This window comes from Betta splendens, chromosome 11 (genome assembly GCF_900634795.4).
Source record: "Betta splendens chromosome 11, fBetSpl5.4, whole genome shotgun sequence".
NCBI classification, from domain to species: Eukaryota; Metazoa; Chordata; class Actinopteri; order Anabantiformes; family Osphronemidae; genus Betta; species Betta splendens.
In genome coordinates, this window is record NC_040891.2 from 11,739,876 (window position 1) to 11,752,282 (window position 12,407).

The 12,407-nt window shown below is 48.3% G+C and overlaps 2 protein-coding genes across 2 annotated transcripts; both read left to right on the top strand.

Annotated features, from left to right (window-relative positions):
• Positions 1-123: 123 nt before the first annotated feature.
• On the top strand, positions 124-6,986 carry cers2a (ceramide synthase 2a). Its single transcript, XM_029168078.3, has 11 exons — positions 124-1,164; positions 3,131-3,304; positions 3,378-3,495; positions 3,584-3,702; positions 3,805-3,862; positions 4,079-4,129; positions 4,207-4,299; positions 4,548-4,676; positions 4,794-4,900; positions 5,269-5,422; positions 5,506-6,986. The coding sequence occupies exons 2-11, from the start codon at positions 3,132-3,134 to the stop codon at positions 5,644-5,646; spliced, it is 1,143 nt and encodes a 380-aa protein (XP_029023911.1). The 5' UTR covers positions 124-1,164; position 3,131; the 3' UTR covers positions 5,647-6,986.
• A 2,349-nt stretch (positions 6,987-9,335) lies between these two features.
• Positions 9,336-12,267, top strand: LOC114865982 (histone-lysine N-methyltransferase SETDB1-B-like). The gene is made up of 7 exons (XM_029167553.3): positions 9,336-9,642; positions 9,927-10,298; positions 10,387-10,554; positions 10,661-10,862; positions 10,953-11,026; positions 11,238-11,428; positions 11,528-12,267. Exons 1-7 carry the CDS (start codon positions 9,630-9,632, stop codon positions 11,657-11,659), a joined length of 1,152 nt encoding a protein of 383 aa, XP_029023386.1. The 5' UTR covers positions 9,336-9,629; the 3' UTR covers positions 11,660-12,267.
• Positions 12,268-12,407: the final 140 nt, after the last annotated feature.

Consider the following 12,407-nt stretch of genomic DNA (forward strand, 5'->3'; position numbering starts at 1 on the left):
CCACAGCTGGGCCGTGCAGCGTCTCCCACAGGGTTTTGGGTTCGGGCTGATGAGTCCACACACGCCTCTGGCATGCGTCCACGTACGAGGGGCGTTCACTGCCACAGACACACGACGGTCGTAAGAAAACCACCAGTTGAACGTGGAGCTTTAGGCGAATCAGTTCAGCCGGTGCAATTATAGTAAAGCATAGTTTAATGTGCAATGCAGTTAAGAAATGTGCGTCCAGAGTCAAAGCATGCAGAGTCAAACGCTGGTGAGTCATGGCAGTGGACGGTCTGAGGATTCTTTGGTGCTCTCATCTTGCAGATGTATTTGAACTGCTAAACTGGACATAACCACACATTTCTAGTAGGTGACACACAATCCTTCAGCTCCTGCACATCCTCCTGATGAGTATGATCCATTTCAACCCTTTCACGCTACACGTGCGACTGAGGGTGAAGTCAACGCGTGAATCCGTTTGCTCACTTCTGCCTCCTTCCCTCTGTTGCCGCCGGTGATTTAGCAGAAGCGGAACAACGCACTTCTCTTCCGGGACCTGACGACGGCACACTTTTGCATCCACCCACTCTCAGCGAAGCGCTGAAAGCAGATCCCGTGCGTTTGCAGCCCGCAAGACCGAACCTAGAGCTCATCAGTGCCAAAAAGCCCGTTGGAGGACAGCAATAATGGCTTCAGAGACATCTGTGTATAATGGACGTGGATAAAATGTCACGTGCGTGCTTCAACCGAGGCGCTCGTGGCACTAACTAGCCCCCATACCCAGCGGAGGCTTACGTCACGTTAAATAGCCGCTCCCCGCCCCGGTCCGCTCCTGACACGCTCCGGGATCCTCTGTATCCACCAAATGAAGCAGTCACCCGGCACAGCGGCTGCAAGCTGAGGCCCGTCCTTTGATCGAGCCCGTGGAAAATAATAGTTCTGCCTCGAACCCGACCTGAGCTCGCGACCACATGGGAGGGCGGCGGGGAGAAAGCGCGACGCGGCGTCCTCCCCCAGACAGCTGTGCCTGAGCCCGAGGCGCGAGGAGCAGCGATCAACAGGCGGCGGTGCGTTTTAATGGCGAGCGGCTCGTGAGGTCCCCGGCGGCACCGCAGGAAGAGCGCACGAGCAGCGGACACGCGTTTCGAGACACCACCTGGCTGCGCACGGCGGAGAGAGGTGAGGGAGCGCGCCGTTACCGTTACGCGATGCGCGGTCCCGGGGTCAGCGAGTTGGAAAAGGCTCGGGTCCCAGCGTCGACCCCCCGGGGCGCGTACACGCACACGCACGCGCCTCGGGCGTCTATTTTTGGGCGGAGTGGGAGCGCCAGCCCCCCGCGGGGATAAAGAGGGGCGCTCTCGCCCACCGAGGCGTCGCGCAGGTTTAGCCTAGCGAGCAGGCCCCGATCAGGGATGTTTGTTTAGGAACACCGCGATAAGCAAAGGTCACGCTGTGCGCAAACACGCAACCGCAACTCAGGGGGCGACGCACGAGTCATTTCCCAGAGATAAACCGACATTTATCAGCGCTCACGGTGCAATTTATCCACCATTAACTTTTCGAACGTAACCGAAGCTGGGGATGTCGCCGGAAAGTGTCTGTTACTTTTCCTTGCGGGGTTCGAACCCCGCAGCATCTCCAGCCCCGTTCAGTGACTTTTTAGGGAGACTTGGTTCCGTGTTGGTGGGACTTGCGAGGCTGCTTCTGCTCCGCTACGTCCGGGAGACTCCCCGCTTGCGCCACGCGCCACTCCCTGCTCGGCTCTACGCAAACGGCGTAGGCGCCCGCAACGGACGCAGGAGTGCGGAAAGTTTGCAGGAAGCCCGGCGTTCAGCGCGCCGCACGAACCCGGCACCGGCTCGAGGTTCGTGCCGTTCCTGAACGCGGTACCTGCTCGAACTCCGCGCTCCGGTTCGACCCGAACCCAGGTTCGGCTTCAGGTTTCTCCGTACGTGCAGGATGCAGGAGGAGCTGTGATGCGCAAAGTTGAAAAGCAAAACAAAAAACCATCAGGTGTCAACACACAATATAACAACACGTTTTTAGTGTTTGGTAAATCGGCCCATTTTATTTGAAGTAATGTGTTCTATTTGAAACTCTGTCTGTTGATCTCCTCCTCCAGTAAACTCCCAAGAAACCAAACACCAGCAGGAGCAGTAAAAGCCCTTTTTTCCTCAACAATGCCGGTGCTGATGTCATCCTGCACCTCAGGGACTTTTAAACCCCCAACGCTGGTTTCCACTTTCCTTTTGTTGGGCAGGAAAAAAACAGATTTCACCTAAATCCCGACTCACTGCGAGTCTGAGATCAAGACTGGGCCAGTTTGTCTGTTTAAACTGACTCCGTGATTTGTGGTTGGACGATCTGGTTGTGTTTTCACAGCAGCGCACACCTGGTTGTTCTTTTCCCATTTGTGGTTCGGCTCCAGGTACAAAGGTGCAGCAGTAATAGTGACTGGACTCACATTTGAGTGATTAGACCGGCTGTTAAAGCGGAGCCGCGGGTTCGTCTGAGGTGACTCCGTTTGGCGCGTTGACTCATTTGTTGCGTTTCAGTCCGTTCTTCTTCACATTTTTCACAGGTCTGACAGAGCGAACTGCTGTTTCCCAACAATCACAGTGGGAAATGACTAACACTCAGTGGCTTCTAACGAACATCACGAGTCGTCTTTGCTCAAGATCTTATCAGAGTTAATTGTGTAATTTCCTTTTCCAAATTCAGATGTTATAAGATTTTATTACAGTAACTGAATTCGCTTCCTGAAAGGGTCAAATGTTTAAACCCAGAGTCAGTAAAGGTGTCGTTCAGCTGCAGAAATAGTTAATATTTCCCAAAGTCTAGTTTTGTGCAACGCTCTGGACTGCACCTGCGTTATTTCCTTAACAAGACCCTCCCTTCGTTCTTCTTCTTCTCCTTCGTGTGGAACAGGAAGTGCCTGATGTCCAGCGATATTGATCAATGCTCGTCTTAGGCCTCTCTGTCGTCTCTCCTTCCTCGAAGGGGATCGTCGCAGTTGAACGAGTCAGGATCACCCGACAGACAAAGCCATCTTTTCACTGCGTATCTCTCAAATATCTCTGTTTCAGATACAGGAAACCCTTAAATCGTGTTTTCTTTTTTTTTTTTTGCTTTGTTGCAAATCCAGCATGTTGTCCCAGCTGGGTGAGCTGATATGGGCCGACTGGATCTGGTTCCCTCCAGGCCACGGCTGGTCCGATCTGAACGCCCACGATGGCAAAGTCTTTCCTCAAACCCAGGATCTGTGGGCCGTCCTCCCCATCGCTCTCTGCTTCCTGGTGGTCCGACAGGTCTTTGAACGGTAAGACCGCCGCCTTTCTGCCTGGCTAGTTCCCATTCCTTGCAGCTCATCCCGTGCCGTTTCCCGCTTCCAGGACCGTCGCCAGTCCACTGGCCTCTCTGCTAGGGGTGAGCGACGGGCGGCGCGTGCGTGCGGCTCCAAATCCCGCCCTCGAGTCCTTTTTCTGCAGCACATCAAAGCATCCCACACAGGTAATAATCCTGTAACAAGAACACGGTGTGAGTCTAAACCCTAAAGACGACGCTGACTCGCGTCTACCTGTTCTCCATCTGTGCCTAGGGCTCCCTGGAGAGTCTGAGCAAGCAGACGGGATGTTCCGTGCGACAGGTCCAGCGGTGGTTCCGGAGGCGCAGGAACCAGGACCGGCCCAGCAAGCTCAAGAAGTTCAGTGAAGCCAGGTAGCGGAGCACCCCCCCCCCCCCCTCCTTATTACTGTGCGATCGGGGTGCAGTTTGTGCTCCGTGTGACACATGATCAACACCCTGTACGTTCTCTTACAGCTGGAGATTTACCTTTTACCTTCTTGCTTTCTTTGCTGGCCTTGCAGTCCTCGTCGACGTGAGTACTCTGCCGGGGTCCGGGCGTCTGGGTGTTTGGCAGCATGTGACCGTAAACTCCACTCGTGTTGTTTGTTTACCGACAGCCTTTGTTTCTTCTGTTCGACTCGAGCCGCTCGTTCGGCACATGTCCGTGCAAACACCGTGTTCCTGGTTCTTGTTTGTGCCTGAAAGCACTTGTTACAGCGTTACTGACTTAGACTGAATCTCTTTCCAGAAACCGTGGTTCTATGATATGAAGCAGATGTGGGACGGTTTCCCCAAAATGGTACTCGGCCCTGCAGCATCTGGTCTCTCCCTGTTTGTCCTGTGCGGTCCACTGACCCAGTAGCTCTTCTCTTCCAGCCACTGTTGCCTTCGCAGTACTGGTACTACATGACTGAGTTGGGCTTCTACGTCTCGCTGCTCCTCAGCGTCGCGTCGGACGTCAAACGTAAGGTGAGCGACTCGGTGCCGCCTCCATCTGCGGCCCGGCGTCAGGTCCACTTTGGAGGCCGCTCCGTGAGTTAAAGTGTGGACGGCGCCGGACCGATTGTGCAGATTGTTAATCATTTGTGAACCCAGTACAAATCAGACACATGATTTCTTTTCCATCAGTGACCAATTTTTACTGCTTCATCAATAAGTGACCAAACGGCTGTGGTTTCCTCATCATCAGCTTCTGTCTCCGTGTCTCAACTCCCCAGGATTTCAAAGAGCAGATCGTTCACCACGTGGCCACCATAGCGCTCATCGGCTTCTCCTGGCTGGTCAACTACATCCGGGCAGGGACGCTGATCATGTTGGTCCACGATGCCTCCGACTATCTGATGGAGGTACGGCTGCGTGAAGGACACAGGAAACCCGAGCTGCTCCACAGCACAGCTGACCGTCCGCTGTCTGCCCTCTAGAGGGGAACAGAAGCCAGGTTTACGCCCTCTCTTTTCTTTCAGTCTGCTAAAATGTTCAACTACGCCGGCTGGAGGAGAACCTGCAACTTCATCTTCACCGTGTTTGCAGCAGTCTTCATCGTCACCCGCCTCGTCATCCTTCCCTTCTGGTAAAAAACGAGATCAAGTTGTCACACGTTTGAAATACAAAAGGTTTATTTTGAGCTTTAGCTCCAGTAGGAAAGTTAGCATTTCACCAAAGAGAATAAAGAGTTCCCCATCTTTTTTTGATTTTCATGAAACCCATACATGCTCTTTGAGTCATTGTAGCACACTGGGAGTCACATCCTGCTGTTACAGTAGCAGGATCTGCAGCTTTGTTAGTTTGGAGAAATGTCGTACAGTTAAAACTTTTACAGCATCTCGCTGCAAACACAACTAAAGCATTGTTTCGCCTCCTGGCTGCTCTCAATGGGCTTTTGATGGCGCCTGTAGGTGGCTCTGACTGGACTCTCTGTTCTGCTTTTGTCTTGTCCAGGATCATACATACCACATGGGTGTACCCCCTGACCCTGTACCCGGCCTTCTTCGGCTTCTACTTCTTCAACGGGCTGCTGTTGGTCCTGCAGGTCCTGCACATCTTCTGGGCTGCGCTTATTCTGCGCATGGTCATCAAATTCCTCCCAGGAAATGTAAAAACTCTCCTCCCTCACTTTCACTGTTTGAATGTTGGCCTGTGGCGTCGCCTTAAACTCCTGCCCTCTGAACCTGACAGGACATCGTTGAGGATGAGCGGAGCGACAAAGAGGAGACCGAGTCGGAGGATGAGGACGAGGAGCGGAGGGAGAAGTCCAAGAACGGCCACGTGCAGAACGGCCACGCATCCCTCAACGGGAGGCACCGGAAGAGCGAGTGAGCCGGGCGGAGACGGGGCCGCGGTGAAGAGGACGGGCCCTCGAGCGAGGCCGCAAGTCCAACCAAAGATCGGGAGCGCGGCGTGTTGAAAGTGGCAGCAGGCGGCCCCCACACACACAGACACACAGACGGATACACACACACACAGACACACAGACGGATACACACACACACAGATACACAGATACACAGACAGATATACAGACACTCACTCTCACACACACACACACTCACACACACAGACAGATACACACACAGACAGATACACACACACACACACACACACCCCTGTGGATTATGCTAAACAGCGGAAGACTCTGATGATCTGCTTAGAACCGGAGCAGCAGAGTGACCTCCTCCTCTTTTCTCCCTCCTGCAGCGTCCTTTGCTTTTTTTTGCCAAGACTTTGTGCTGTTGACCAAGTTGCAGACGCTGCCTGCTCTTAGTTTTTTTGGTGCTGTGTTGAGGACAGGCATCGTCTATTAATGCTCTAACGAGTATTACTGCCCTAAAACGACTCTGAGGTCAAAGACATTGTGAGACATCATTTCTTAATAATCTGCACAGCTGCCGTTGTTAGTTTGAATCTTGCCCATGACTTTGAGTTGGTGTTTGCTTTATTCTATTTTTCCCACAACGTCGTTTGAGAAAACGATTGAGGATCAGTGACACTTTTTTTTTCAGAAAGCTGCCACAAAAAATGTAAGATTTGCCAGAACTTGTCTCCAAGTGCTCTTTGCTCCACGTGGAGCAGGACGCACGTCACTCTTTAATGGTCGTGGTCGTTTGATTTTACTTTTCTGTGTTTTTATGTTTCCTTTTAAATTAAGCAGTCGGTAACTGTTTGAGTTATTATGGGCTAGAAGTAGTTTTCCTGTCAGTGTTGTTTTTTCCCAGCCATCTAAAAATGCACTTTATGGTTTCTACTCTAGATCAAATGTATCTAGTAAACGATCTCGGGCTGCTTTGCTAGACTTAAATTGAATCCACTTAGTTTCGACTTTAGGTCGGGTGTTTTATTTATTCTGATCTACCCAGGATATGCTGTTTAGTTTAGTTTAGTGTAACAAAAACAATTTAAAGAAATTCAATACCAAAGTATAGTTTACATTTTGTTTGACCATTTCATTCACAAGTGCCTTTAGCATTTCAATTGTAAATATTGATAATTAATGATATTCCTTAAGACTCTAACACTCAGGGCCTGTGACTCTGCTCTGTGCCTCAGCTCAACGACCAATCACCTGCAGCTCTGCTTCAGCACAATAACAGCGTTCTCATTCTGCTGAGATGTAAAAGCCTAATGATATTGATGGAGATAAAGATGATTGTGGATAACGAGCATGTTTTCCTGTTTCTCCTTTTAGTTTGAGTCCGACCTAAATATGAAAATGTTGTTTCAGATATATCGACAGCGAAGGACTGAATGAAACCAGAAGGAAAAAAATTTAATTAGGAAATCCTGAATGATTACAAGCTTATAATTATTTTATTACATCAATATTACTAGAAACAGTCACCGTCTTATACGTCTGTACCTTTAGTTGGGATCTATGACGACGCTGCACTGAAAAATTAAAAGCTTTTTGCCTCTTTCATCAGAAGAAACAGGTTTAACTGCTAAAAGTTGCTGCCCAATTATTTCGGCCTTGTTCTCCTCCGAACTGAGCCCCATGAACGTCTGCATCCGCTTCACTTTATTCCACCCACCTGTCCACGACCACACAGTGCAGTGAGAATCCATTAGATTCATGCAGCATAGCTGGAAACGCTGTACATGAGGTCTGGCAGGCGCTCAAGCCGTCAGTCAGTGGTTGTGCTGGTGCAGAGCAGGCCGAGGGCACGGTGGCACTGTTACAATATCAGATGGCCCGGTGCAGCGCGGACACAGAGCGGCTGCACAGCGCTGCCAGCGCCTGTGTTACTGCCGCGGCGTTTCCTGTAAGAGAATGCGTGGTGCATGCGAGCGCAGGAGGCAGTTTTCCGTTTCCTCCTCATCCCGTCCTCCTCCTCCTCGCTGCAGCCTACAAGGGCCTTCTCGCTAATTGCAAACCGAGCGGGATCGTTTTACCGCCGCGGCCTCGGGCGCCGCGCTCGCCACTGCCAGCCTCACTGTAGCAATCTCCATGTTAAAGCAGCGGGGTCGTTTTCCATCCCGCGCTGGCGTCTCGCTCCGCGCTGTAATTTGCCGCGCGGCTCCTGTTTCTCCTCCTCCTCCTCCGACGCGCGGCCTCTCCTTTCCGCGCTCCTCCACCCGAGTGCCGTCTCACGCCGTCTCCTTAAATCTATGCCTTCCTGTTCAGATTGTGTTTGCCCTCATTCCCCCGCTGCCTTTTCAGCCCTGTGTAATGAATAAGCTCGGTGGCGCCTGAGGTGCCTGCGTTGTGGTGTTGTGAAGTCTAATTGCTGACAGCGATGAAGATCTTCGTGACAGGCGCACAATACTGTGGGGTGTTTGATTCACTTGTGAACTGTGTAGGCTGTTATTCAATTCCTGCTTAACTATTAATAAAGGCTTTACACGCCAGGGGGAGGTCGCAAGGTGCAAGTGTGTCTTGCATGTGTATTCATGAGTATGTATATGTGTGTGTGGGGGGGGGGGGGGGGGGGGGGCATTTGAGGTGCTCATTTTTCCCGTGATGATCTCGAGAGGAGAGGGACAGTAGGGATCTTTTTTGGTGCCTGGTAACTCAAGTACCTCAAAGGGGACCGAGATGGACGGCCGGACGGGCGCAGGAAGGACTCAGCTGCACCAACAGCTGGGTCACTGATGGCAAAACGTGTAGGATGGTGAGTGACTTTGCGGTTTCTCATTAGAGATGCGACCGCCATCGATCCTAGTGACGCTTTAAACATGCAGAGCTATTAGCAAAACCTGCTTCTTCTGAAGAATGACACATTGCATCCACTCAGATTCCCGACTCAAACGATCTCAGTCTGTCTGATTCATATCACCAGCACCAACTCAACAGCTTCATCTCAGGACCTCGCGTCTGCCGGCGGCAGTGAGCTGGAGCGGAGAGCGACCCGAGCGACAGGTTGAGCGTTACCGCACGGCCACATGGACCCGGCGTCTCACCCACCTGCGCAGTTTGAAGTGGACGTGGACCTGGGCTTCGCACTCTTCTTCCTCTTCCTGCTGTGTTTCTTTCTGCTGGTGACAATAGTGCGATGCGCCCAGACGGTGGTGGATCCCTACGGCTCCATCTCCACCTCCACCTACCAGGAGGAGCAGATCACCTGAGAGCTGGGTTTGGGGGGTCGGCCGGTGAGAGGATTCCGCAGCACTCCGGGGACTTTACATCATGCGTGCTCCATGTGTTTCACTGCAGTTTTAATTGGATGTGAAGAGGGTGACATGCAATAAAGAACTCATTTTAATGATGACTATTCTCCTGGCTGGACTTCACAAAATACGCATCAGGTTACATTAATCTGTGTGATTTCAATTCCAATGAAATTTGTGTTAACACTATATATTGTCCATGAGGTGTAATTGAATGTAAAGAATACATTATTTTTAATATACAGACACAACACCAGATAGATTCTACGCTGCTAGTCTAGCGGTTGTATTGTTTTATAAAACAAACATTTAGCTTGTGTTGGAGCCTATCGGAGATATGCGTTGTGGTCATTTACAGTCAAACCACTAGGAGGCCGCTGTCCACTAGGTGGCGGTAGTTCGCCTGTGAAACGTCAGGAAGCAGACGAAGAAAAAACAAGTCTAAAATGGAGGCGGATATGCTTTTCTTGTAAAGCAAAGCACGGCATAATTTAATTGACCTTATAATATCGCGCTGCGCATATTAATGATTTTTGTCCTTAATTTGCTTGTTAGTTATATCTTGTTAGTTAAAGCTAATTAGCGTAACTTAAGGGCCGTAGCGCTAGCTTGATGGTTAGCTTTTGCTACTTCCTAACTTAAATCCCAGTATAAAATAATAATTCCTTTTAGTGTGGTGTGACCTGGCGTTTGTCAGGATGATCAAAACAGGTAAGCTGCACTATCGGTTTGTTGTAGTAACAAGCTCGTTTTGCTACATTCACATGATGGAGTGAGTTCAACTGGCCTAAAGACGTTAGCACTAGCCAGTTAGCTTTAAGAAACCTTACAAACACGCTATCTTAAGAGAACTTCAGTAGCAAGTCAGCAATCAAAAACAACCCACGCGCCACATGGGGGTGTGTTCTGTGTCACTGTTTTATTAATGTTCGTGTATTTTTTTGTTATGCGTCACTGTTTTATTAATGTTCGTGTATTTTTGTTTTGCTTTGTAGAAAACATGGCCGAAGCGCCTTATGAGTCGGTTTACTCGGTGGATGAAAGTCTTGACAAAAAGCCCACACTGGACACATTGTGTTGTTACTCTCACGGTATAACCAAATACGCAGTTGTAGTTTTGACCAGACTGCCTGAATATAAGATCAGTGCCCTGCGACCACCGACGCCTCAGCAGTTCTACAGCGAGGACGAGTCGCTGAGCAGCTCGGATTCCGATATGCAGTGGGAGCCACAAGGTCATTCTAGCGATTCGGACTTTTTCACCTCGGCCATGAATCAGAAAGCTGCCAAGGCAGCCACAGAAAGTTCAGTGACTGCCCCTTCCCCTCCACCAGCAACAAGCAAAACTAACACCGTCCCCAGGCTCGGTAAAGCTTCAAACAACACCATACAGTTGTTCACACTGTGCTATACTATATATTCTTTAACATTTCGAGGTCCTCTCAACTTTGACAGAAACGACCCCTGTAATAATATCATCAGCTTTTGCTCATACCTCCCGTGAAACCACAAATGTCCGTCCCAACTTGCCTGAGGAAGAGGTCAAAGTGGACATGATGGTGCTGGCACGAAAGAAGCACATGAAGTGGCAACGGGGAAAAATAACTGAGTTGCTTACAAAGGGTAATAAAATACTTGATAAATATAGTTTTGTATATAAATGACTAATGTGTTTTTATATGTTGTATGTAACAGTAGTAATCACTATTCATGTTCTTTTCATGTGCAGAAGATGGACGGTTGAAATACAAAGTAAATTTTGAAGAAAAGGGCCGGAGCCTAGTTTCTGGACACCACATCGCCTTTGACCACACACCAAAGCTAGAGCAGCTGTATGTTGGTGCTCGTGTGGTCGTCCGGTGTCAAGAAAACAAATTCAAATTCTCTCCAGGGATCTTGGCCGAGCTCCCCAGCAGAAAGAACCGATTACGGTGGGTTTGAATGTAGTGGCTGATGAACCATCAATGGGAAATCCAGGTAGTGTAGTGAAGCTTACTTTGTAAAACATTTTAATTTTCCAGGTTCCTGGTCTTCGTGGATGACCACACGCCAGTATATGTTGGTTTACCTTCACTTCACCTTGTGTGCAGACCATGTAAGTGTCTTTATCCACACCTGAAGCCATCTGTCAATGTGAATTTTTTAAATTCAGTTCACAGCATTTGTTCCACCATCTAGCGAAAATGGCAAACCACATAAAGACAAAGTTCCAATTGTATTTTCCCTACATTGCAAACAGTAAAAAGTTATTCAAAAAAATTGTAAGATAAGTGACAGACAGTCAGACACTTTGTTTTCTTCAACAGTGGAAGACAACTTGGAGGATGTACCTGATGGTCCTCACAGAGATTTTCTCAAACAGTACTTGAAAGACTGGCCTTACCCACATTTAACCCAGTACAAACCTGGACAAACGTTTAATGCGGAACTAAACGGAGTGCTGCAGAAGTGTGAGGTGCAGGTTGTGGACTCTAGCTTGATACAGGTTGTTTTCCAGGTCAGTATCATCAAATTTAATATGTTTATAATAATAATAATAATTTTTTAGCATTTTTGCTTGCCTTATTTTAACATGAACCTTTAATGCTCCTTTTAGGCTAATCAACAAAAGGAGTGGATACACCGAGGCTCTATTCGACTGGAACACATGACAAGGTTTTTGGAACTGAAAGAACTTGGGAATAAGAAAAAAGAGAAAGCTCAACCACAGATACAAGTGACGATATAGCTCTGAATGGAAAAGAGTCAAATTTCAATACTATCTTCTTCAAGAGATACATCTTCTGCTCGGTATAAAAGATGTGTTAAGGGGGGTGAGTTTGCATTATTGCTTCATTTTTCTACTTTGGTGTGTCATGTAAGGTCACTATCTTAAAATATACTGGACAATTTGTCATTAAAATACATTTTTGAGGACCATATTGGAACTTTGTTGAAATAAAGCTGCATGTTCCTTAGAATTCTAGCTTGTTTTCTTTTATTTGCTTTTCTAAGGAAATTAAACCAAGTATATAACCCCCATTACAGATTAAATTTTTGGCCTAAAGCATTCTGGTAAGGGTACATTAACATATTTTCTTTCTGTCTTTCAAATAAAATATTACAACCAAAGTAGTTAGTAAAGTTAGAGAAGGCACTAAATACCCAATTTAGACACACAGACACAACCATCACTGTAAATGTTTCTATGCTGTTTAACATCCTTTGCATTATCTGTTTTGCTGTTTATTTGACAGTGGGCCAGACATTTTTCTTGATTTTTGCCAATTTATCCACCTTTCAAACTTTTGTTTAAACATTTTGTTTTATATTGTGAACAATAAACATTTAAAATGAGTTTTACATTATTATCTTGTGACTTGCAAATGTCATCAGCCTCATTTCTGCAAACTAATACCTCACCATGAATTAGTATAATTTAATAATTAATTTCCAAAGCACACATCCCTGGAAAGCCTAAGCATGGCTGTGCAGTG

Coding starts and splice junctions, on each gene's coding strand:
- cers2a (XM_029168078.3), top strand. CDS start 3,132: ATGTTGTCCCAGCTGGGTGAGCTGATATGGGCCGACTGGATCTGGTTC. Junction 3,703..3,804: donor AAGAAGTTCAGTGAAGCCAG/GTAGCGGAGCAC, acceptor GTTCTCTTACAG/CTGGAGATTTACCTTTTACC. Junction 4,677..4,793: donor CCTCCGACTATCTGATGGAG/GTACGGCTGCGT, acceptor CTTTTCTTTCAG/TCTGCTAAAATGTTCAACTA.
- LOC114865982 (XM_029167553.3), top strand. Junction 10,299..10,386: donor TAACACCGTCCCCAGGCTCG/GTAAAGCTTCAA, acceptor CAACTTTGACAG/AAACGACCCCTGTAATAATA. Junction 11,429..11,527: donor TGATACAGGTTGTTTTCCAG/GTCAGTATCATC, acceptor TGCTCCTTTTAG/GCTAATCAACAAAAGGAGTG.